The sequence below is a fragment of the Plectrocnemia conspersa genome, unplaced genomic scaffold (genome assembly GCF_051122295.1).
Source record: "Plectrocnemia conspersa isolate PC_06_02 unplaced genomic scaffold, ASM5112229v1 ptg000006l, whole genome shotgun sequence".
NCBI classification, from domain to species: Eukaryota; Metazoa; Arthropoda; class Insecta; order Trichoptera; family Polycentropodidae; genus Plectrocnemia; species Plectrocnemia conspersa.
This window is the reverse complement of record NW_028277170.1, coordinates 16,216,236-16,244,214: the sequence shown is the minus strand read 5'-3', so window position 1 is coordinate 16,244,214 and position 27,979 is coordinate 16,216,236. Positions and strand designations below refer to the sequence as shown.

The 27,979-nt window shown below is 29.7% G+C and overlaps 1 protein-coding gene across 3 annotated transcripts in view; it reads right to left on the bottom strand.

The window, feature by feature from the left end:
- Positions 1-1,417: 1,417 nt before the first annotated feature.
- Positions 1,418-27,979, bottom strand: part of LOC148234353 (ras-GEF domain-containing family member 1B-like) — an 87,166-nt gene continuing 60,604 nt past the window's right edge. For all 3 annotated transcript variants that reach the window (XM_088188422.1, XM_088188420.1, XM_088188421.1), the window contains 9 exons: positions 12,463-12,591; positions 5,282-5,605; positions 4,977-5,119; positions 4,406-4,550; positions 4,098-4,340; positions 3,874-4,017; positions 3,612-3,796; positions 3,388-3,539; positions 1,418-3,164 (listed from right to left, as the gene is read on the bottom strand). In XM_088188422.1, the coding sequence (XP_088044548.1) occupies positions 3,079-3,164; positions 3,388-3,539; positions 3,612-3,796; positions 3,874-4,017; positions 4,098-4,340; positions 4,406-4,550; positions 4,977-5,119; positions 5,282-5,605; positions 12,463-12,591 (1,551 nt within the window). In that variant the 3' untranslated portion in view covers positions 1,418-3,078. The remainder of the gene's footprint in view (positions 3,165-3,387; positions 3,540-3,611; positions 3,797-3,873; positions 4,018-4,097; positions 4,341-4,405; positions 4,551-4,976; positions 5,120-5,281; positions 5,606-12,462; positions 12,592-27,979) is intronic.

Genomic DNA, 27,979 nt, shown 5'->3' with positions numbered 1-27,979 from the left:
AATAAATAATGTTTTTAATTTTTCTATGAATTTATTTCTACCCCTCTCCCCCTTTCTGTAATTGATAAACCCAGAAGGCTAAAATATAGTAAATATTTTGTGCAAATTTTATTTATGTCCCAATTGGTGATGGATTTTTATGGAACAGATAGGAACCAGTATTTTATATCGGGATTTGAGACCAGAGCCCACTTGAAAGATTGCTATTTATGCAGTCCATAAAAGATTTGTTATTTTTAATACAACCCTTTTTTTATAAATTTAATTTTGTGCAAATTAAATTACGCCCATCAGTTCCAATTGGTAGAAAAAGCGGAGGATTCCGTAGATTTTTCGCTACGCGGCCAAATAACACGCATTTACCCACGAAATGTTAGCTTTTGTATAAAAAATGTTTAATCTCTTCCTTGTTGGTGAATTGCTTAATATCAATATGTTTGCTTGGTTTCATCCAAATTAAGCAAAGAGCTTTTTTAAATCTATTTAAATAAATTATTGTACATATTATTTTTATGTTATTTTGGATTCAAAAACCTTTACTGCTACCAATGTTTTGCGACTCCAACATTCAAATACGCGACCCACCGTTTAAGAAGTTATTTATAAAAATCACGCTATGCTTTTTTATTTTATTAGCATCACTGTGGCTCAAATCTAAATAATAATATTTGCGTAGCATAATAAGTCAGCAAATTATAATTATAGCAATATACACACTCTTATTAAAATATGTACAAAAAAAAATTATAAAAATATTTGAAATATTTCGCTGATGCAGACGCATTTGAGAATTGAAGATCATAAAGCAATGTAACATAAAGAGCGTATATTTATTTATTATATTATAAATATCATTATATGAATTCAACGCTAAATTGCAAGTATCGAAAATATTGTTAATTCAATAAAATTGCTTTCTGTGCTAGGGGTGATCGGCCAAAGGCGGAGGGTTCTCTACAAGGTTAATACCTTTTGCGGGGGAGACCCAAGCGGGTAAGGGAAGAGCCCCGGCGTAGGATCCGGTGGGATGTAGGCTCTCTCTATGCTGCGCCTACAACGTCCGTCCACGAGGGCGCTTCAGCTGCGACTGGCTGGAACCACCTGTTTCTCTCTGGTGAGGAAGGGCGGACACTGGAAATGCGATTCGGACGATTCTTATCTCACCTCTCACACATTCTCTCACTCTAGATTATTTATTGTCCTTGTTGCCCTCGTGATTCCCTTCTGTTTTTAAGAAGATCCAATAGACGTTTTTCGGGATAGCACAAAGTATAATTGGTCATTATTTTTCTTATTATTTTTAGTTTGTGGAAAATACGGAATATATAAAAATAGTGTTTGTAAAATGAAACATATTTTTTAAACGGTGTTTAATTATTATTGTGTGACAAGGTATTCTTTTATAAAATAAAACTAGTTTATACATTTTCCATTGAATTTTATTGATACACATACATTTTATAGACTTAAATCTAAAACAAAATAAAATACAAAATTATTATTAGAAAAACACAACTAGGGCAAGAGGTAAGTACCACGGAATGAATATTAAATTATACAATAATAATATTTAAAACATAAAAAATCACAAACATATATGTATGTACGCTATCGATGGGATAATTGGAGAGTTATAAAGAATAATTTTATAACACAAATTAAGAGTAACTTAAGTAAATGTTAAAGAGCCGAAATGGCCTACACTACAAGATTAAATAGTTATCCAACGATACTAGATAATAAGTATAATATATTTAATTTATATGTCTTTATCATTCCATTTTAATATAACCTTCGTTTGCCTATCCCATTTGGTTAAATATCTTTCTTCTAATGCTTTATATAGTCAGCATTTGATTAATAATTGTAAATATGATAATATAAGACCTAAAACTACCATCGGTTTGGCAAGAATATATGCGCTTCAATTAGGGCATGTTAGTATCCATTCTTTTTAAGTTTTCTGCCAAGTCTTTCTGAATAGCTTATATAATATAGATTAATTTAAAACATTTTATATTGAATAGAAATTTTCCAGTATATTAGCAAACATTGTTAGTGTGTTGTTATAGCAACATGTCAGGTGCAAAATATTTAAGCAATACATTTTCTTAATGAAATTGTAAATATTTGTGTCTAAAGTGCAACTACGACATATAAGGAATGATTAGAATCAATAATAGTAACTTACTTATAAAAAGAGTATATCTATAATATATTTTTCATTCACGAAATAATGGTTATAAATTTTTAGATGTGATAGCCAAAATATATTTTTAATAATAGTCATTTTAGTATTAAATACGAAGTGACCGATAAGTTTGATATAAATAAAACCTTACTTAAATAACTATATTTATTTAAAAAAAAATTGACTAGGAATTGATTGAAACTAAGAATAATAATACCGCATTTGGAACATTCTATTTGTGTAATAAAAATAATAATAATAATATCCGACTCATATTAATAATTCACTCTCTTTCCCCATAACAATCAAAATTGACACTGTTTTAATGGAATGTTATAGAAAATATATGCAAATCGCTATGTATTTGGCACAAAAGGATTCGATATAAGCTGAACATATGCATTGTAAAAATTGGTCATTATATTTAAGAAATCTGTTGTGAAATAGTTTTTTTAAATTTTGTTCCCATAATGTTAAAAATCAGCATTCTATAAAGTTCCTTTGACACATCTTTAATTTGTATATAATGTAGATTTATAATTTAATTTATCTTATATAATGGATAAGGGATGTATTTAAAGTTATATAGGTGTAGATATTATAAATACATGCGTCTAACTTCCAACGGTAGCCATCATTTTAAAAATCCAGTCTTATAATTTTCGGCACACGTCCAATATCTATCAGTCCGATGGTTGATTTTTTTTGTAAATGAATAGTAATATAACAAATTAAATGTTGTTGGTCCTCAAATTACTATTTTTAGGTAATTTTTATCCTTTAACAAAGTGTATTAAGTACAAATAATATAATTTTAAAATGTTAACATAAAATAAATTGAGTGGGTAAAACTAAAAATATGGATTTCGCCTTTGCTTCTTGACGACTTAACGGCGTTGACGGAGAGCCTTGAAGCGTTCCTTCTCAGAGGAATCGGAAGGGTGCTCCCTTTCATACGAAGCCAGCTCCAGAGCTGAAATATTAATATGATTAATTTAAGAAATAATAACATAGTAGGCTTTAAAAATATTTGGAGTTTGGTTGGTTTTCTATATTTCAAGCAACAGAAGAAAGCACTTGTTGAGTTGGCTATTAATACACTTATTTTTTCATATTTAGATTAAAAATAAGATAAGGAATATTTATAATTTAGTAAGTGATTTATTTTATCTTTTATATTGAATATTTGTACTTACTGGCTTCGGACAATATAGGTGTCTTCTGGAGGAATTCCCATGTGGGATCATGGCGAGTGAAATCTGGCTTAGCTTGGGCGCGGGCCAGATGCTCGCTGATGTACTTGGCCAAATTGCGGCACTTCTCCATGTTGATGCGATTGATGGGAAGCCTTGAATATACATTTTTATTGATATTGAAAATTATCGACATTGAATGTCTTGAGACAAAAATAAAATCTTACCTGTTAGACGACATTTGGTTTATAAAATGTATATCACGGCAAGTGATGCTGAAGCATGGAACTGGGGCGCTGGTGGATACGCCGGCCACAGACAAAGCTGCACGGTAGCGGGAATGATTGGCGGATGGTTCCATGCACCTCTCCAAGGAGAGCAACTGCGGTACTACATTCTCACACTTGGACCACTACCAAGCATATAAATAAATGTTAAATATCCGTGTATTATTATTATAGTTAATGTATAAGAATTCAATTAAATTACAGTCTTCTTCAGCCGGGAAATGCAAACCATGTTGAGGGCGCCAACAATGGCCATGAGAGAGTTGAAATTGCCAAGGTTGAAGCACTCCCTGGCGCAGAACACCCAATGTTCTAAAACGCGAGCGCGAACTTTAGCCTTGGACCCCTGAATATAAAAATCAATCATTGATTATTGTATCCTAATAAGAAATGGCATATTTTACATTTATAGGTATTTTGATATACCCTCAGGATGTCGGAAGCGACCAAGTAGTTCAGGCGATTGAACCATTTTCCATAACATTCCAGATTCTTAGTCCTCTTGCCATCGTGGTGGCGCATATGAGGAGTCATATCGTGAATCAGCGATATTTGGATGAACGCTTGGATGAACTCTTCAGGTCCGACATAGGACAGTTGGTGCAGCTCAAGCATGGTGAGTTGCCTGGCTAAAGCAGCTGGTGGAAGTCCGCTGTCTAATATGTCGACCTAAAATGATACGATCATTTATATGCATATAATCAAGTAAGGATGATACAATTCTAGTAACGTACATGCGGCAGCTTGCTGACAGAAGCGGAGTATGGGATGTCATACAGAGTCTCTTCGTATTTTTCTAATGCAGTCAAACGATCCAAAAGCTTCTGCAGAACAACAGACACCTCATCCCTGAGTGGAAGCATTGCATCATCAGCGCATCTAAAATAATAATTTTCATAAATCTGAGAACAAACTTCATGATATAATTTTGATGTCAGTATCACAATATAAAAAAAATATATTTTATTTTTTATTTCAACACATGTACAGGGCATACCAGCTTTACTCCAATGCACCCTGTACATAGAAAAAAAACCAATTCAAATTACCAAAATTTATACAAAAAAAATATTTACAGAAACAATTAGATTAAATTATGTACAAGAATGACTAGACCACAATGCATTCACCAACTGTAAGTACCTGGATGAAAATAAATCAATACTATCCGACAGATGGTTAAGAAGTCAGATAGCTGTGCTTATTGAGGAGTTGTCCAATACTCTTGTTCTTGCATGTGGTTTCTCAAACAATACCCAAGAACGCAAGGGCATTTATAAATGTATGTTTGAAGATAATACGTACTTTTTGGTAATGTTGCGCACCAGAGTCATGACACGATCGTCACGAAAATCGTAAGGGAAGTTGGTAGTCCACTTCCTCAGTATCTGGATCATATCCGTCATCTCAGCCAGAGCTTGTTGTACAATGGGCGACCCCAGTTCAACCTATAGTATGATTCAGTTACAATTCATTAGACATGAACATCGTTATTTTATCGCTTTGCCATTGACGCTTATCATTTAAAAGAATTGGGTACGAACCATCTTATAATCGCCGTGCAATATGATATGCGGTGCAATGTTGGACGATATGTTAATATGAATTACCGTTTCAAAGACCCGGTGCCTGCGGCAAAGTAGCGAGAGCAGCTCATAAGGTCTTATGTAGATGCGGTGGCAGAGCAGAAACGCATAGATGAACTCCGGTTCAGAGTCAGGTCTCAGATGGTCAATGCAGGCTTCCAAAGTTCCGCTGACAACGTCCGCTTCCTTATATTCCAGGTCTGGCTTTCCAGTAACGGGATCAATCTTGACTTCCCTAGGAGTTTCCTCCGGACGAGCAGTGACGACATTGTTGCTAGCCACGGCTGGACTAGTATTTGTATCGTTGTTGGGGTTTCCACCACCGTTGACGGCGCTCGAGCTTGGTCTCTAAAATATTCAGCATAGAAATGATTAAAGCGAATAAATTTATATTACATTAGAATGTATCTATTGGGGATAAAAGCATCATATTCTTTGAAAAACCAACAAAAAGCCAATCGTGGGGTATTTAATTAACGAAAAGGCTATCGGGCTAGGTTACATAGAAGTGATACTTATCAAAAATTGGAATCAATTAGCAGTAATAAGCATTGAGGGAAAGCAAACAAAAAATGTTTTAATAGAAAGAAGACAATTTTAGTTTTCAATATATACTCCAAAACTATATTAAAAGACAGAAAAGAATCAAAGATTTCAGAGATCCTTGGATATTTTAAGTAAAAACTGTATAAAGAGGGCCTACGAATAAACTACCCGTGGATTTGGTGAGCTTAATAAACGAAGATAGAATTGAGAGGGTGAAGCATTTTAAATATCTGGGTAGATGGAAAAACCACGAAATGGACCCTGACGTAGAAGTTAAAGTCCACATAGAGACTTGTTGGTATTACAAACAAGCACTTACATCTTTAGATTGAAATCTAGTTAGTGCTATTGTACGGATGCGAGACCTGAGCTTTATCATGACGGGACGTAATTAAGAATTTATTTTAGCCATCAAATGGATGAAGATGAAGAATCTCAGACACATGATCCGAGGTCCGAAATATGAGCTTCTTCATACCTCGATAAAAAAGGATCGGAATAAAGAAGATGTCTTGGTTGCGAAACATGCGCATATGGAAGGGAATGACAGCCGACGAAGTGTTTCATGCAGCAAAGGACTAGGAGTGATACTTGGAACTAATCAATAAGGTGGTATTGTCACCAGAATAAGAAAATAAAAATAAAAATTGGTAACTCTGTTAAAAATAACGCAAGATGCAAAAGTAAAGAGTTATGTCCGACTTAGGCTCTGACGCCGAGCTTTCGACTTTGGCCAACCTCCGAGATTGCAACCTTTCGAGTTGTCTCAACAGAGTGAGGCTCTTCTCAGTAGGTCAGCCAGGAGTCTGCGCCAACTCATCTTCCTGCGGACACCAGATCGCCTCTCCCCGACAAAAGTTCTTAGATGACGCTTATCCAAGAATCTGCATCCTCGGATAATGTGCTCCGTAAACTGTATCTCTAGTGGCGTGTTTATTAATTGTTTCTATTCAATTACTAAAAATGACTTAAATTGCGTCTCTAGCAGCAATCCGAAAATCGATAAAATTTAAGTAAAATATTTTAATATAAGTATCTGGTATGTATTATATGTATATGGGATATAACGTTACTTGAGGAGACGATAATTGCAGCAGTTTTATTTAAATTTATATAAAATAGTCTAAAATATATATGTAAATATTTCAGCTAAGTTCATTAACCGGATTGATCCACTGTCTTATTTATTTCGTCAAAAAAAAATTATGGAGATGTTATTATTGATCTAAATATGTACATACATGTTTGGACACGATAATTGCCGGAGTTTTAATAATATTTGTATAAAAACATTAATATAAAACTATATCTCAGTTAAGTTCGAGAGCCGATCCAATTTGCCATCTAGTTTTAAAATATCAGTCTTAAAAATAAAAAAAGCCGTAGCTTCGTTAAAAAGTATACGTAAGGTAAATGTGAACAGGTAAAAAATATATTTTTTCTATATATATATATATATTACTCACATTAAGTTTTATTAAGATTTTCGTAATTTTTTTAGAATAATTAGAGAACTAAATATCTCAACTTAGTTCGTTATCCAGTTTGATTCGTCATCTTGATACAAAATGTGTGACTATTTAAAAAATAAAAGTAAGTACATTTATTGAAAAAATGACTGAGAAATAAAAAAATGTAATATTATTTAGATAAAATAAAATAAAATTTTAACTTCATAAATCATGGTTAGTGGAGCATTGTGTCATTTGTAAATAAGAAAGAGACGATATTTTTTAAAACATACCTTGCAAGTCAAGACACGCATTTGCCGTCAATATGATCATTTAAAAAAAAATTGGTATAATTTGTGTGTTATTATAGTAAAATTTATGATTTATCCAAATATATGTATTTGCTATTCTTCAAATATGAAAAAGCTTTAGGGTAAAAGTATGCATTGAATTCTCAAAAAAAAAACCCGACTAATTTACATTTTTTTCAAAATATGTACACAATCTAAAAAAAATTATGGAAGAGTAGCATATAAAGTATTAATTTTAATTGCTATGTGAACTTTTATAGTATCGGTAAAGTAATTAAATAATTGAAAAGTGCGAGACAGGATTTTCCTGTGACTAATTAAGCACTTTTGTCAAAAACTGAAGATAGATATACATTGCGGCTAGGGATTCCAATCCCGGGCCAAAATTTTGATCCCGGGATTTCAGTATTGCAATTAGTCGATCCCGGGATCCCGGGACCAGTCCCGGGATAATTTTCATGTTATTTTATCGATAAAAATAATTTAAAATGAATAATACAATATATTTTTACATCTGTTTTTTATAACGTACAATGTATAAAGTACGTATAATTTTAGTCTTGGACTTAAAATAGAAAATAATATAATAAAAATAAAAAAGAGAAGGTCTTATATATTTATTTGAGAAGAAAAAAATGAACTTTTGACAATGTATGTACATACCGTCTTTTTCCGAAAATAAGACATCCTCCGAAAATAAGCCCTAGCGTGATTTTCAGGAGTTTTTGGAATATAAGCCCTCCCCCGAAAATAAACCCTAGTTAAAACAAAATAAACGCCAACATGTGGCGATTGAAATTCAGGATGGAATTTAGAATTTGATTAGTTATGACTAGGGATTCCAATCCCGGGATCCCGAACGATTTTCAATACCCGATGAGTCCCGGAATTATAAAACATAATCCCGAATTTTTCGGATTGATTGATTTATCAAGCACAATCGAATTATTATTGACAACATCGTTATATTTCGTGTACAAACTTGCGCGAGTTGCACGTGTCATCTGTGAATCTTTGAGGCTGTGAGTCTGAACGTGCTTTTTCAGCAGCAGGCTGCTTAGGAACCAAAATCAGATCAAGGCTAAATGATAAAACACTTGATGCTTTGATGTTACTTCGTGAGTTTTATTCAAAATAATGTTTTCAATTAATTGTCTATGAATGTACATAGGTATGTACATACATTGTCAAAAGTTAATTTTTTTCTTCTCAAATAAATATATAAGACCTTCCCTTTTTTATTTTTATTATATTATTTTCTATTTTAAGTCCAAGACTAAAATTATACGTACTTTATACATTGTACGTTATAAAAAACAGATGTAAAAATATATTGTATTATTCATTTTAAATTATTTTTATCGATAAAATAACATGAAAATTATCCCGGGACTGGTCCCGGGATCCCGGGATCGACTAATTGCAATACCAAAATCCCGGGATCAAAATTTTGGCCCGGGATTGGAATCCCTAGTTATGACTATGTTCCAAAAGAAAATGAAATGACTGTATTTGAATACATTTTAAATAAATGTAAAATTCCTATATAAAAATAAATAATAATCGAAAATATATAAATTTACTTATTGTACGTGAAAAGTAAGCCCTCCCCCGATAATAAGACCTAGCTCATATTTCGGACCAAAAAAGAAAGTAAGACTGTGTCTTATTTTCGGAAAAAGACGGACGTTCATTTATAACGTTTGTCGAAAATTTGTCTACTAATACATAATTTTAAAATTAAATATAATAGTGGTCTTTTAAAAAGATTTAATAAAAAAAATTGCCAAAAAATATTTAATATCGATAATTTTTTTAGAAAATAACAAATTATAAATTAAAAACGTTACGTTTTTTTTATATTAAATAACTTAAAATTTTTCAGTAGATATTTTGCCAACTCAAGTTTTTTTGTTGGTAGAAATCGCAGAATCACTCATATAACGTTATTCAACCAAAATCTCATCTTGCTAAAAAATCAGACTTACAAAGTTATTCGCGTCGTATATTCAATTGTATATCAATTGTTTACAAAAAGCCCCTAAAATACTTACATCCAACATAGCCGTAAAACCAACCTTAAGAAATATGAATACAATTGAAAATATGCTGTACACTTGACAATGTTTATATTGAGGCCATATTTTAATTTTATGGAAACTTTTACGAAATAAATTTGTTTTGCGTGGCAATCAGAATAATATCAGTTTACCATGGACCATAAAGATTACACGTGGGTATTTATCTGAGCTCGCAATAGCTTTATACCGATTATTAATACAAAGAGACACGTTTATATGTTAAATGATATGTGAAAAAGGAAAATCTGCGATAGAAAATATAAATAAATTTCGAATGTCCTCTGAGCTGCTCATTTTTAAATAATACACATTGTTAAACTTAAACCAAACGTTTCGCATCTTTTGAGAGCATAATCCTTCGAATGTTTACGCGCAATAAATATATTTTACTAAATATTTTCCCAAGAATTCTGTCTCGATAAGCATAACTTATTTATAGGAACGATTGAAGTGGTAAGCCTTAATATGTCTGCATTTTAAGAGATCATTCGATCATATTCAGTAAAATATTTGAGATAATACAGATTATCTTACAATTCGTTATTTTCATTTTAAAAATATACAAAAATATTTTTTTTTTTAATTACAATAGCAATTTTATAGTTCAAATCTAAATTATTAGATAAATATTTTTTTAGCTTATAAATAATTTAATTTGGCTGCCAATGAAAAGTTAATAGTTCATATTGTAATGAATCTCATATGCATAAATGTTTCGAGAGCTTTCAGCAACCGCGAAAACTCTCAAAAGACTGAATCCCTTCCTATGGGAATATCGACGTAATTGTCCGATACAAACACGATAGCATGAAAGGAGCTTAAAGTCTGTAGACATTTAATATTTTGTTAAACACAATGGTTTAATAAAGAAAAGCAATTTCATTCAATAAAAATGAAAGGATGTTATAAAATAATATTAAAATTTAATTGCACTGCAAAAGTTTATTTTGAAAATGTTTATGTAGTGCCTAAGATGTGCCTTGCACTTTATTTAAAAGTTAGTTCATTAAAAAGTTATATAACTGTAATTTTGGTTGAGTAATATAATTGCATTAGTACTGAGAAATACAAGGCTGTTAATTAGGTGACACTCATAGACGAAGTTCCTCTAGAGTTGTTTAAAATCTCTACCAGATGTTTTAATAAGTACTTTTTTAAGTATTAACGCCAACGCGACTTTATAGATTCGTATTTGCGGGGGATATTAATTAAAAATAAAATTGTATTCGAGATCTTAAATAAGATAAAACCATAATATGCGCTGCAAACAATTAGTTTGGTTATAAAGTCCTGTCGGAGAAAATACTCTGAAAGAGTTCACCTGTTGCTTCGAAGAGTCCCGTTGTGATGTTTTTGTGAGCTCTCGATTTACATTTGAATACATAATAAAGAAAAATATATCCCGAGAAATATTAAATAGTTAAAAATACGAGGTGTGATAAAATAAATAACGACAATTTTTTATTCCTTAGTATTGACATTGTCTCATTTTAAGTAATCTACATTATATGGTTTGATATAATTCTTCACAGATATATATCTACAAGCACTAGTAGACCAACAACACAGGTTTCGTCCGCGTTTCACGGTCACTTACCTGCTGCGCTTTTCTAAGGCGGTGAAAAAATCCCTTCAATTCTAAAATTCAGGTCGTTGTAGTCTATACTGACTTTCAAAAAGCATTCAACAATGTTTGTCAAGAGCTACTTCCTTGAAAAACGGTTTTGTTAGCTTTTTTATTTACTTAAGTCGCCGCCGTCAGTATATGAGCTATGAAAATCGTTGCTCCAATGAATATTTTGCTCATTCTGGAGTATCTCATAGATCCAAATTGGGTTCTTGGATTCAACATCGGTAAAATTTGCGATAAGGCGTCGAGGATGCTCGTCTTCGTTATGCGGAGCGCGTATCACTTTAATAATTACGTGCTTTTTTGGCGCTTTCATTGAGACGATCGGACCGTTAATCTCCCCAATAATGCTATCCTTATTTTTCATTTTTAACATAGCGTATTTATCAAAAGCATTATTCAACATATGCACCACTATATTTAATTATAAACGCATTTTTTTGTTCCGCATTTTACGTCTCTAAAACTTGGCTGTCAAACACAAACTATTAGTTCAATATGGCTGACAATTACCACGGGCATTAAAGACAGTTGTATTGTAATAACGCGAGAAAATAGAATGAGGTCAACCTTGTACTATTTTAGGTTTTATGAATAAATAAATAAAAATATTTATTATATCATCGAGAAGCATTGTGGCACTTTAATGTACCTTATTTTAAAACGTTTTAATTAAGAATAATATATTTATATTAAATTTAATATTTAAAGACTTTCTACGTGACATAAAAATTCATTTATGTATTAGCAAAAAAGTTATTATTTAAAACAAGTAAGGCTTACCTAAAAATAACACTTTGTATTATTATAGTACTGTATTGAAGCGCTGAATTACACACCTACATACTGAACATAATGCTAATTTTAGCGATCAAACTGAATATTTGATTAGTAATTTGCGCTTCAAGTGCAATGAAAAAATCGAAATTTAAATAAACGTATCTTATTAATCAATAGAGTATGGATATTTGTTTAATACTTAAGTTATTCATATATTCAAAGAGCATTATCTGTAATCATTTGAATCATTGCTAACATTCAATAGCCATACATATTAAGTGATATTGCTGATTTGAATATGATGCTTTGATTGACGTTATCAAGCTTGATTTGTTATAATGAGGATTTTAAAAAGTATTTCTTAAGCAACTAAGACTAATTAAGTAATAAGATTCTGTGTTTTAACCTGAGAGTTCGGCGATAGTGGTGGTCGTGGTGGAGGTATTGGTGGTGTCTGGCGCACCTCTGGAATCCCGATGTTCATCGGAGGGCGCCTGTTCCCAGAAGAGCCACCAGGGTTAGACCTTGGGGAGCTCTGTCAAAAAAATTACATTAATGCAATTGTTGTCATTTCATGGTTTCAACATTTCCATCGAAAACAAACATAAACAACAATTTATGATTTTCTCATACATACATATTGTATATGTATAACTTTAGTTTAAGCTTTAAGGTATACGTAATTGCAAACACGTAAAAGCGATCATATTTATTTAATAAATTATTTATAGCGCAGTAAAAAAGTGCCGATTATATTTAGTGATCGCTTTTATATTTTTTATATTTCAGAATTAAATGATATTTATTTAAAAAATAAAATGTCAGTTAATTCCTCATAGACTGTATTATTAAAGTGTATTAAAATAAATAAGATAATATATGCTTTTGTTTTCATCTTTGTTTTATTATGCTTCTATCAAAAATTGATCATTATGTAAGATAAAAGAACATCATATTAAATTACCATGAGATGGTATCTCTTATTAGATTACCCTTTCAAATCAATAATAATCTGTATCAACTTCTAAAGGCATTGAATAACTTTTAATTTGCTCTTAATATGATACATGATCCCTAGGTTCGATTCTCAGATCGGTAGCGAAATCGAATTCTAAAAATAATTTGCGCTATAATTAAAATCCCGGTCGATATTTAAGTAATAATATGCAATTAAAACAATAATTTTTTAGTAAAAATATTTAAATATATTTTAGTAAAAATTGTTTAGGTTCTTCTCCAATTTTAATTTGTGATCGGTAATCAATTATTGTTTTTATTTCGTAATTGGTCAAAATTTAGCCGAAAATATGTGCTTTTATGTATTCGCTTTAATTTTTGACCAATAGCTTATAATATGGGTCTAATCTAGTGGTGCGCAAACAATATTTGGGGTCTTAAAATTATCAGTAAAAAGCGAACTAAAATTATATCGGCAAATTTAAATTAATTTCTGTGACGGCGACAGGAGATGGAGCGCTAAGCGACGCGACGCAGATCGCGTACTCTCTCAGTCTCTTCGAGACTGCAGACAATCAAAACGTGATGAGTATGACGTGTGACGTTTCTAGAGAATGACATACGGCTTGCGATTTTAAATACAGAATCTAAGAAAAAGTAAAGCAAGCACTAGCATACCTCAAATTGAATTCGCATAATTAAAGTTTTGCATTAAATTTGCATTGTTTCATAAAATTAGGTGTTTTATTCGGATCTCTAACAACTCATAAGCATAAGCACAGAAATTCTCTTAAATTACGTTTAAGACTAAAAAATCTATCCATGGGTTTTACTTGGTACAATTTTAAACAAAATCTGAAATGAAAATAGGTTTGTATAATCGATAATAAAATGAAACTGGGTTTACTTTTTAAGGCTTTATATTATAATATATAAAGTGCTTCAATCCTTTGCATTTATCATTAAAAATGTCATGGTGTAATTGATTCATTAAGACGCTCCTACGATTAAAATTCCAGGAAAATATTTAAAGAACTGCTTAGTTTACCTCTTTCTAATGTATTTTTCTTAATATTATTCTTTCCTTGGGGAATTTTGATTCTATATAACTCTCGATAAATTAATTAAAATTCACTGCAATTTAATTAAATTACTTAACAAGATGACTGAGAAAATAAATATAGGCAAAAAATATTTAAACTCTTTATTAAATTTCGGTTTTAACTACAATCTTTATCATTGTTCTATTTAAAACACCATTCATTTTTGGTACCATTAAAAATGCCAGACCCTATTTTTCCTTATAATAAATGTGTTTTTTTTAAACTTGTCAGAAGAAACTATGATATTTTTTTATGTTCTTAAATATATGGAAATCAAAAATCTTCGCTTTTGTTCCAGTTTGACGTTTCACTCTTATAAGCGGTCGATTGAATTAAGTGTAATTCTAGAATGTTTGCATTATGAGTTAAACTTCAAATCAAAGGGTTCATAAACATATCGTAAGATATGTGTAGCGTTCGGAGAGTATATGAGCTTCCATAAAATTGATTGTTGATAACTTGCAAATTCGGGAAGTATTATGAAAGAAAAGCATATCAAGAACATTTTAAAATCGCTTAAGTTAACAATGAAAGAATTGATTTATCAAGTGCTAGGAAAATTATTGAAGCGTCCCACATACATTAAATGATAAGACTAAAACAAAGAACTACTAATAATATGCTCTCATCTCCGAAATACCAACACATCATCACTTGATTACCAGAGATGAAAAATTGATTATCTACTGTAATAACAAGCAAACCTGTAATTTACTCGTATTAAACAATTCACACCACACACTTTAAAGACGACATATTTATGTATGGTCGCCTAGAATAGATGTGGTACTTCAGGAACAATCAAGGCTAGTTAGTGAATGATTTTTTTAAATTAGGTAAGACCACATATTGTAAAACACCCGAAAAAAAGTATTGTAACTCGCTGGAAAAGAGTTGGAGAATGTGAAGTTAATTGTTAGAATGAAAAAAATTGTATTTTTTGCCTTTGTTTGACTATTGAAATACAAAAACGCTTGAGTTACATAATAACTGCTATAATATTAATTACGTGACGATATTCACAAAAGTTAAACACATATTGTTTGGGTTATATTATTTTGTAAAGAATGATACATAAAGACTGAAATATATTTTTTACAATAAAATAAAACAACCTTAAACAATAAAATATGTTAGGACGTAATCATTATTTACCATAAGATTTTACATTTAATTGAACTACGTCCACTTTATCAGTAAGCAAATTGAACAATTTATATGATAACTAAATGCGCTTTTATGCTGCCTTCAACTTAAATAATACATTTTCTAGTAATTTATTGTAATTTATATCTCAGCTGTATAACTTTTAACAGCTAAAAATCATTAAATGTTAGAAAAATACAAGAACGGGTTAGTTACAAAATAATTGTTGTAATATGGGCCTCGTGACTTTTATTATAGATAAAAGTTATAATTTTATTAAACACACAGTTATATAGAGAATGGTAAATAAAGACTGATTAATTAACAGCTACGAATATTTTTTTTACAAAAACATCAACATTTACTAATGAAATATGTTAGGACGTAATCATTACTTATCGTAAGATTTTAAATTTATACTACTTTCAATTTATCAGTAAGCAAGTTGAACAATTCCTATGATAACTAAATGTGTTTTTAAAATGATGCCTTTAATTCAAGTAATACATTCGTTAGTAATTTATTGGAATTCATATCTCAGCTGTATACTTTTTAACAGCTAAAAAATGTTAAGCGAGTTATAAAATTAACAGACTACGCACCAAAGAGTAGCCCGACGGAAATATTTTGCGTAATAAACGTAAACTAATAAACATGTACATTTTTTATATATTTATCTTTTATGCGTTATATACTTTTAATTGGCTGTCAAGTGTTGCTTTTAATTGATCAGGATCGAAAGAATCTGATCAAAAACAATGCTTGAAGCCATACAAAAAGAAGCCCGTTGTAATTATTGCGCGCATAAAAAATTAGGTCTTAAGTAATAGGCATAATAAAAAAGAGATTTATTAAAATACGATTGAAATCTATGCTAAAAAGAAGTCCGACGCTATTATTTTGGCCATAAAGTGTAAATTTATAATAAATACACTTTATTAATTTATGTTAATATTGAGTCAAAAATGAATTAACAGCTATGCTCAAGACGGCGCGCCTAAAAGTAGCCCGCCGCGATTAATTTGCACATAAAGTGCAAATTTATAAATTTAAAATTATAGTAACATTAAACGCGCTTAAAAGTAGCGACTCGATTAATTTGCGCATAAAGGGTTAATTAAAAAAAATACACTTTTGACTCAAGAATAGAAACGTATTTTCTTATAAATTTTAAATGATGGTAACATTCATTCAAAAATGGATTAAAAGTTGTGTTCGAACGGCACGAATTAAAGTAGCCCGACGCGATTTTTTGGATGTAAAATATTGAAGTACATTTATAAAAAATACATTTTGAGCATAAACAGAATCGTCTTTTTCTATAAATTTAAATTTATCATAACATTCATTCAAAAATGGAGTGAGAGCTACGCTCAAGACGGCGCGCTTAAAAGTAGCCCGCCGCGATTAATTTGCACATAAAGTGCAAATTTATAAATTTAAAATTATAGTAACATTTGTCCAAAAAAGAATTGAAAGCTATGCACGAACGGTGCGCTTAAAAGTTGCCGACTTGATTAATTTGCGCATAAAGGGTTAATTAAAAAAAATACATTTTTGACTCAAGAATGGAAACGTATTTTTTTATAAATTTAAAATGATGGTAACATTCATTCAAAAATGGATTAAAAGTTTTGTTCGAACGGCACGAATTAAAGTAGCCCGACGCGATTTTTTTGGATGTAAAATATTGAAGTACATTTATAAAAAATACATTTTGAGCAAAAACAGAATCGTCTTTTTCTATAAATTTAAAATTATCATAACATTCATTCAAAAATGGAGTGAGAGCTACGCTCAAGACGGCGCGCTTAAAAGTAGCTCGCTGCGATTAATTTGCGCATAAAGTGTAAATTTATATATTTTGTGTCAAGAACAGAAACGTATATTTTTATAAATTTAAAATATTAGTAACTTTTGGCCAAAAAAGAATTGAAAGCTACGTCCGAACGTTGCGTACTAAAGTAGCCCGACGCGATTTTTTTTGTATAAAATATTTAAATACGTTTATAAAAAATACTTTTGAATCAAAACAGAATTGTGTTTTCTATAAAATTAAAAATTATTATACCACTCATTCAAAAATAAAGTGAAAGCTACGCTTGACTTGCGCACCTAAAAGTAGCCCGCCGCGATTAATTTGCGCAAAAAAGTGTAAATTCATAAAAATCACATATTTAGTTAAAAACAGAAGCGTAAAATTATAGTAACATTTGTCCAAAAAGTAATTGAAATCTTGTATCAAACGGTGCGCTTTAAAGTGACCCGCCGCGATTAATTTGTGCAAAAAAGTTAAAATTCATAAAAATCATACATTTAATAAAAACAGAAACGTAAAATTATAGTAACATTTTTCCAAACATTAATTGAAATTTTTTATCAAACGGCGCGCTTCAAAGTAGCCCACCGCGATTAATTTGTGCAAAAAGTTAAAATTCATAAAAATCATACATTTAATAAAAACAGAAACGTAAAATTATAGTAACATTTTTCCAAATATTAATTAAATTTTTTTATCAAACGGCGCGCTTTAAAGTAGCCCGTCGCGATTAATTTTCGTAAAGTATAAATTTATAAAAAAGTGTAAATTTATAAAAAACATTTCGTGTCAAAAACAGAAACATATTTTCTTATAAATTTAAAATTGTAGTAACATTTGTCCTAAAGTGGATCAAAAGCTCTGTTCAAGACGGCGCGCCTAAAAGTAGCCCGCCGCGATTAATTTGCGCATAAATATATAAAAATATACATTTTGTGACAAGAACAGAAACGTATTATCTTATACATTTTGAAATTATAGTAACATTTGCTCAAATATGAATTTAAAGCTACGTTCGAAAGACGTACCTTAAAGTAGCCCGACGCGATTAATTTGTGCATGTGTAAATTTATAAAAAATAAATTTTGTGTCAAGAACATAAAATATAAAAAAGAGTAACATTTATTCAAAAGTAGATTAAAAGCTACGCTCGAACAACACGCATTAAAATAGCCCGACGCGATAATTTTGCGTATAAAATATATTTATAATAAATACATTTTGAGTCAAAAACAGAAACGTATTTTTTTATAAATTTATAATTATCATGACATTCAATCAAAAATGGATTGAAAGCTACCCTCAAACAGCGCGTCTTAAAGTAGCCCGGCGCGATTAATTTGCTCATAAAATGAAAATTAATTTGGGTCGAAAATAGCAAACATATTTTTTTTTAAATTAGAAATTGTTTAAGGTATGATTTATCATAAATAAAAGGTAAAAGCTACGTTGGATGGCGCGTCTAAAAGTAACATGGCGTGATAATCTTACGCAAAAAATGTTAATTTAGAAAATAAATACATTTTATTCAACTTTAAAATTAAAAACTTACATAAACACTTTAAAATTTGTGTAATTTATTTTATTTTAAAATAAGCACAAAAGTGTAAAAATAAGTAGAAATAATACAACGCTGTTAAAAAAATAATAGTTTTAAAGTAATGTTAAACCGTGAATTATATTAAATATGTCGATCCGAAAAAATCGCGAAAAAATGCAACGGTCAAAATTCAACGGGCAAACCTCCCGACGCATGTAGACGCCTTCCAGGAGTTCCTGCTCGTTGTTCCTGTTCCTGCCGCAAAACAAGCAGTTTCCCATCTCGAAGTCTGAACCACCTGTTGTGCCTCTATTCGAGTAGTCCCAGAACACGTCCCGTCTGGGAGCCTGCGTCTAGAGAACTGGCCGTTTCGGAGCGCTCCTTTGGATACCTTTAGGCGTCCCCCTGCCACTCATGCGCGCGTTCCCATTCGCTGACGCCTCTCCCACCCCGGATGCACTCAGGGTGGCGTCGGTGGCGTCGTCTCCGTCGAGACGCAATTTGAAATTTGTTGCCGGGAGTACGTAAGATGACGGGATTTCCGGGAAGCGTCCGTTGAATCGCACCGTCAAATAATTAAGAGGCATTGTGCTTTTACATGTATCAATCGAATAGCGCACTGTGTATTTTTATTTATGTTTTATTTTTTTGAAATCTGACCATTCTGGTTAAAACTATAAGAGAATTCTGAGATCTTCAGCCGCACGAGTACAGCACTGAAATTGTATCCTTGCGGTACTTCAGAACGAACGAAATACTCGCCGGAGCGACGAGTAGCTTAGCTCATACATAGCTAGACCACGTAAGATACCAAAGTTGCTTAATTTCCGAAGATAAAGCTCGAAACAAACTTTGTCGAATGATTTTTTAATGTCCAATAATAATGTTTAAGAGGGAGGGGGGGGGGAAATGAGCAAATTCCCGGAACCCGTTCTCCTTGAAGGACTCGACTTTGGAAAAAATCATAGCAAGAATATATTTATAAAAATATAAAAATCGACTTCAAATAATGAATCTGAACTTAATTACAGATGTTTGCGATGTATTTCAGGTATAAGTTCCTTCAGTTTTTTTTATACATACAATAAATAAAAGGAGCGGAACATTGCCTTCAAAAGCACCGACTTTCTAAGTAGTACTTTCACAATAAACATTATTATTCAAAGGGACTATTTTGATATTTTGGCTATCAATTATTCCAGGTATGCAATCACATATTAATTATTATTATAAAACGTCATATATTAGATAACATCCATAAAAGTACACAGTTATGAGTTGTCCTTTGTATCGTCACTCGGAATGGAACGATTTAGGTGATTTTTTTTGCTTCAATAATGGTCTTAATTTATTTTGTTTATATACCTTGGTGTATACAACTCACTCACTACCCTAAATATTATCACTATATGGCACAAAAAACGTAAAAATCAAAAAGTCAAGAGCCCATGACTGACATTTTAGGAAAAATATAAAATTAATTTAAAAGTTTAAATATTTGCATCCTCGCCAAATTAGTATGTCATATAATTGTCAGTTCTCTGTTTAAGTATTGTGTTTAGATTTTAATTATTGTTTATTTTTTATAAGCTGAGATGATGCGAGCAAACAATAAGATACGCAAAAATGGAACCAAAACTTTAAATAACCGACTGCATCACAATCATTGTCACGCGATCGTCATGAAATATAGTATCCCCAAATATCAATAGATAAAAAAGATACGTTTTATTAGCATTTATATGGTTTGATCAACATTAACCTCAATCTGCATACGGACTAAGTATATATTACATGTTCACGTTTCAAATGTACCTGGTTTATTTGCAATTCGAGTAATTATTTTCAGTCAAATCTAACGAATATATGCATTAAATCATGATAATGTTTATGTATTGCAAAAGAAAAACTCACTTTTCGGCCTCGGAATTAAAAATTTGAAGATTTCAACACAAAGATTGTTTATATAGTTTAACAATGTATTCTTCTAATCCTCACACACATTATGTATATATTTTCGTAGTTATAACACATCTAGTTAGTTTGCAATCCGAGTTTTTATATTCAGTCAAATCGAACAACGCACACGATGAATTAATCAAAATTATTGTCGCGTAACAAAATTATTGAAACCGTTGTCACGTTGATGTCGGCCATCTTATTTTATATTTGAATACTTATTTTTCATTGGTCGACAACAAAAGAATACATTAGCTCAAAAATCATCGTTTTTTAAAAAAAATATTTTGTTACATATAGACATCAAAGAAAAAAAAATGTAAATGAATGGTGTTGCAAGATCTAAATCTCAAGTGGATCGAATTATGTGACATATTTTATTATATACTCATAGATGTGTGATTATTATGCTAGTGCTTTAACTTTATACTTACTACTTAATTAATAATAATGTTTATACTTATTTACAATAAACATATTTTCATCATTTATTTATTAATCGTAATATAAAAAGATATTAATAAGTTTATACAATAGATCAGGATCTTTATTTTAAAAACCTGGTTTCCAATTTATTGTAAAAAAAAATAATATTTTATTTGCTTCATAAATAAAAAAAAAATAAAAATTTTGTCAACAATAAATTTATTTTTATGATTAAAAAATTATATAAAATTTTGATGATTTTATTGATTGATAAATTAAAATAGGAGCAATATCTAACTAGTTTAGGGGTGGATATTGCTTGAGCAGTTGCCACTGTTTAAACGATATTTCACCAAATAGTAATTAGTTATTTAACGAGAAAAAATATCATTCATTTATAAGTGAAAATTTCTTACTTTATTTAAAAATATTATAATATAAATTAAAGATTTCAAAAAGGTGAATCCATAATATGTCAGAACTTTCAGAATAAGAGGATGATACGTCAGAGCTTTCAGAAGCTGAAGGAGTGCAAACGATTATGTGAAGATTTATCATGATGAGCAGAAGAAATACAAAATAAAAAATGGGGCTAAAAGGCAATTTCATCGCCTCATCTGGATGGCTAACCAGGTTTGAATAACGACGTCGTTTTCAAAAACTTACAATATAACTTTAGTAAATGTACTAATAAATTTAAACTCTAAGCTAATTCTAGATTCTTTTAGAGATGAAACTTGTTTTTTGTAGTTAAAGATTTTCATAGCTATATTTTTTTATGAATGCTTTTACATTGTTTTTTAAGTCAGTGGATGTGTTTGTGAGAACTAAATTTTCTAAAAATTTAAAATAATTAAGTTAAAAAATAAATGTATCGTTCCTATATAAATTATCCTCTTTCTTGTGATTTTCATCAAAGAAAATCACAAGTTCCTCTTGAAGTTCCAAGCCTCTTTGAATCACTATTGCAATAGATCCAACACACATCTTCATACAAGTTTTTAAACGACTGTTTTTGATGTAATTACTAATTTTTGTAAAAATTTTGTCAAGTTCTTTTGTAAAGAACGAAGAACGTCTGCTTTACTTTTAACAAATATTTAAAGACCTTTCATGTGTCCTGACGTTGACGTGTTGAGTGTTTTTCCTTGAGAAAAATGTCAAATCGAGAGCGAATTTGTTAAAAATTATATTTGTACAAATATGATCATTTTACCATATTACAAGAGGTTCAAACATATCCAAACGGTCAAAACGTTAACGTGCGCAGTTGGCGTGTACAATTTCACACACAATGTCTTTCGCTTATATTTACGTTTCTGCATCGTGTTTCAATAATGTAATCAAGCATAGGTAATTAAATGAATTATTGCGAATCATTTTTGTGGATTGAGTGATAAAGTTGTTTACGAAAACAAGTGAGAAGTGATATCTCAAACATTGTACCTAAGGTGTCGTATTGTATTTTTATTAATTTAAATTACTAAAAATTGTAATTAATTTGAAAAAAATTAAAGAAGATAAGAATACTAGACTATAACAATAGGTGAAAATGTAAATAATTACAGAAATAAAAATAGGTTACTACAAAATTGCCAATTCTTTTATATAAAAAATAATTAAAAAACATTAAGAAACATTTAAATAAAACACAAAAATGAAAAATCAATAATTCTAAAATTAAGGAAAACAAGTAAACAACTTTTATTTTATTCAAAAATATTATTTTATTTAAAGAATGGAAAATAAAATAAATAAAAAAATATTTAAAAAATAGAAAACAATAATAAAAAACTTTTTATTGCATAGGGCGCGTTTGTTTTTCCTCACGAAATATTGCCTACACGGTAAGATGTCCACACGGTAAAAGGGTCGCTCGGTAAGATGTACACGGTAGAATGACCGTGAATCTGTTTTATTTTATTCACAAACATATACTACATATCTTTTTTTATATATCTAAACTCTAATATAATATATATCTAATCTCGAAAAAATCGAGAAGTGAAAATCTGAATTCTTATTTCTCGAGAAATGAAAAGCATCGAGAACACGGAATGCTTATTTCTGACGAACTTGAAGTGAAATATTTAAAAATGCAATAAAAAAACAGCAAAGAATAAATGTAATATAATTCAAAGGATCCATTGTTTAATTTTATGAATTATGCATAATTTTTTTAGAATGAGGATGTAAATAAAAAATAGACTACAAACTAATTTACTTACACTATTGCATTGACTTCTATCGATACTTTATCAGACTACATCGATTAATGGACATATTAAAATATTAGATATAATTTGAACATTGCTAAAAGATTCTTATAGATTTTCTGAATATATAATTCATCGTAAGCATATAAATTATAGTCTTTATTACTAATGAATAATAATTGACTCTAGTTTCAATGAACTGTGTTTTTTTAATATTTGTGCATCCCTTAAGAGTATGAGGATAATGTTATTTGTTTTAATGGTTCAATGGTGTACTTTAGAAACTCTTCTTTAGATTACGGAACAAGTGCGGTGTATACTTAGCCAGTGCTGAGATTATTACGGTACAATTGGATGTTGCACAATAGAGCCTCAGCTACTTCTGCGAATCTTGAGTGTGAGGGAATAATATTTATGTATAGAATTGTATGTTCCAAAGCATATCTCAGCACTGTTTTCATTTAAATTTCCATCATGTCTGGAAATTTCCAATTAAGAAAAAATATTTATCAGGTACCTGCGATCATACGTTACCTTATTTTAAGCATTTTCAATTTGTGAAAAATGAATGTCAATTCACACAAAGTGAACACGTGAATAGATGACAAAATGCTATCACGCGTCCGGTTAGCAGTTATATTGTGTATTTGCCAAAATTTTTGCAAGATAAAATTTTTTTCTTGCTATTGATGCGTGGTGAAATATTTTTAACCATCTTATCAGGTATAATAGAAATAAATTGAAATATGTATTCCTACTCCTACAACATTATTATTATTCAGATGTAATAAAACAATCATCATAACAAATATTATTAGCTACATGGCTAAATTAAATATAAATATTTTTTATAGTGATACTTAAATAAATATATTATATATCATCATACAATAGAAAACTATCATAAACATTAATGTTATGTTGTTACTTTACAATTAAGTGAAACAAAATTTTGTATGTCCATCTATTCGATATATCAGAAATTTAGAAATATTTAGGTAGCTTATAAATTTTATTTTTGAACCTTCTTAAAATTGAATATATTAAGGAACCCAAAATACAATACAAAAAATTGTTACGTTGTATTTTAATTAAAATATATAACTCAGGTATTTCTGAGCATTTATAAAATTTTGCGGTAGTGTTTATGAACTATTTGAGATTATATCCCGAATTTTTTTATTACTGAAATTAGCAGAGTTTTTATAAAAGAGCTCAACATATGATGGAGCTTATGTTAAAGGAAAGCAAGAAGAAGGCTTTCACTATAAAATACAACATATGTTTTAAAATGCTCACTTTACTTATTACTATGCCCATTGAATTAATCTTACAAATAGGCATTATTGTTTCTCGTTGGTTTTCATTTTTTAAGAAATAAGTTTTTTTATTTTTTATTCTTGATTTTCTTATGAATTTTCGGAAAAAATTGCCAAATAAAAAAATATGTTATATATATATTGTATTTGTATATTATTGTAGATATTTTCAGATATGTAAAATATCTTAAATTTTTTGTCAATATTTAAGCTTGTAAATTATATTATTCACAATAAAGGTAAAACATTTATCATTCATTAAAACATATTAGGAATTACGTACGTCACACATTATTCTTAAAATTACTTTGTCAAAAGCACACACACCATCTAAAGCACAATTAGTCATACTTATTATTTTTTTTCTAGGAAATTTTCACATGTGAAAAAGTTTTTATTGTTGGTTTAATCGACAACAGTGAAATTGTAAGCGAAATAGTAAAAGTGAGTGAAATAGTTTTAAGATGGTTTAATAATTATTTAAGAAAAAGGTTTAAATAAATTATGTATATTCCTTAGAGAAATTAATATCTCACGGTGTACCACAGGGGTCTAAATTGGGACCCGTGCTATTTATATTATATATTAATGATATATTTAATAATGTAAAAAAGTGTAAAATACATCTGTTTGCGGACTACACATTAATGTATTGCATATGTGATAATATGAAAGAAGTTGTAGATAATTTAAATAATGAATTAAGTATAATAAAAATGTACTTAAAACTAAAGGTATCTTTCTTAATTATAAAAATATGTTAGATAATAATATCAAAATAGTAATTGTATTTGTATATCATATACCATAACTGGTCTTATCAGCGGTTTTTATGATTTAATATCATATTAATTAAATTTGTAAATTTGGCTAAAAGCTTTTCGACCGTTTTTAGACCTGTCAATTTAATTTATTTATTGTATGGAAGAACACAAAAAAAAGTTGAGAACCATAATATATTAGTATGATATTTTTCTCTGATTTGATTAACCTTCAATAAATTACGTATAATTTACTTAATTTGTTTATATGGAATAAAAATATTATGCATTTTTAAATTGGCCCACCGCAGTTCTATCACCAGGAGGTAAGTGTTAGTACGCATGTCAAAACAATTTCACATCAATAGAATGTTTATACTGCGTGTCTGAAATAATAAAAATATCCGGAGAATAATTTTATAAATTGGATATGTGTTAAATTCATATGTATCGTTAGAGCTCTTTCTTTATATTAAATAAACAAATAAATTAGTCGTATAATACTAAGGAATAACAAACGTTAACCTAATTTTATAAATTAGGTACCAGGGTTAAATATAGAAATATCGTTGGAGCTCTTAGTTTGTATTAAATACACATATAAATTAGATACATTGTACTAAAGAATAACCAATTTTGCTCTTATTTTATAAATCGGATATAAATGTTTAATTCAGATGTATCAATAAAACTCTTACTTTGTATTAAATACACAGGTAATTTAGATATGTAATACTATTGTCATAAATAAAAATATAATTATAATAATATTTGTTTTGATTTCAGAAATTTCTTTGACAACTTCAACAAGCATAATATTAGTTGTTTTTAAATATATTGAAAAAAAATCGGCACGTTTGTTGAAAAAATGAATAGTTAAATTTTACATAAAATATGGGCAAGTGATATATTATCTTGTTAATAAACAAGAGATCTCTTAATTTCTGAAGGTTGATAATTTCAAAATAATAATTTGAGCTGTTAATTAAAAATCCTATCACTATCAGAAACGTTCTCTAATTGCAATACTTATAAATTGCAATGCGGATCGTGAAGGGTCTGAAAAAATGCATTATTAAGTATCTAACTTAAGTTATTTCCTTTTATTTATATAAGTATGCTAATTTTAATTATTTATTCGCGCTATTTAGTAATGTAGTAAAAATGTTTATTTATAGAGAAAATTTAATTAAATACTTCTTTGCGACTACTTTATTTTTATATTTAAATGACTAATTTAGATATATTTATTTTTATACAAGTCTCGTAAAACATCAAGGAAAAACAATTTAAAACTAATTAACAATATTTATATACAAAAGATAAAAAATTATGAACTCCACCGCGAAGGTTTTCGTGTTAGTATATTTATGGTATATTACATGTACAAAAATAATAGCATGCAAATTAGTGAAAGCCTTGTAAATGCTGTGTGCAACTTTTTAACAACAACAAAAATGTAGCAAATAATACTGATTTGCCCATTGCCCCCCAAAACATTTAATTAGCCTCCGGTGGGGCGTGCGGCCACGTTGGAAAAAACTGGTCTAGACTGTAAAAGCTCACTAACGTGACGCACGTCTTTAATTTCAATGTTCCGTACTCGTTCACACCCGTGAAATGAATAACGAGAAAAATCAAATTGCAGTATTTCCACTGGAGCAAATTACTGATGCGATTTTGTGTCGTTCGAGTGTTCGCTTTTAGTATTTCCCCTCAAAGCGTTAACGAGTGTGCTTTGATCGATTAGCTGGCCGCACGTTTCGCAATTTGTAACGATTCATACGCTAATTAAAAAAAGTGGATACAGGACAAATTTTCATGTTACAATCCTTAATTTGCGCCAAATGCATACATTCATATTTATTTTATTTAATCAGATATGCTTGAAATACTATCTATAATAAATAATTTAAATAAAGGCAAACGTGCACCATTATTTTATTTATATACATATATTTCATAAATACATAGCGCAAAACTAATTAAAACGCAGAGAAAAACGGAACAGCAAAAATAAAATCGATGTCCGATATGAGAGTTCTTCAACAAGCTAAATTTAAAGCAGTGGAGAAACTTATACGTTTTAATCTGTATTTATTATAAACCAGTAAATAGCGTGAAAAAAATCAACACAAACTTTGGTAAGCATTTATAAAAAAAAGAAAGGTTCAGAAAATTTATTTAAAATATTTTAGGCGGGGCAAAAAGCAAAATTAATATGAGATTAAAAAAAATCAACGTAATTTCTTTCAAATTTTAAATTTTCAAACGCATTGTAAGTTTCATATATGAAAACTGTTTTTAATTGTAGTTTTAAGTTAAATTCGTAAAGAAATCTCATGATTTCTGCAGCAAAAGCAAATTAACAAAGCCATTTAGTATTTAATAAAAATAGCTAAGGGCAGATTTTTCGTTGATAAAAATCTTAATCACTCCATTGATTTCAGAAAATTAAAAAAAAACATTTACGATAACTGAGCTATTGAGCTGCTGTATGGTGGAGAAAATCAGGAAATTCGGCTTTCGTTTCTGATAAAGAGTGACGAAACTGACGACAGTAAGTTCACCGATATAGCTGGTTCAAAAACATATACAAAGTACTTGTTAGTAAATAGTGCAATAAATAATCGACGAAGAACAGCTTACTGAAAAAACAGTATGGACAACCCAAAAA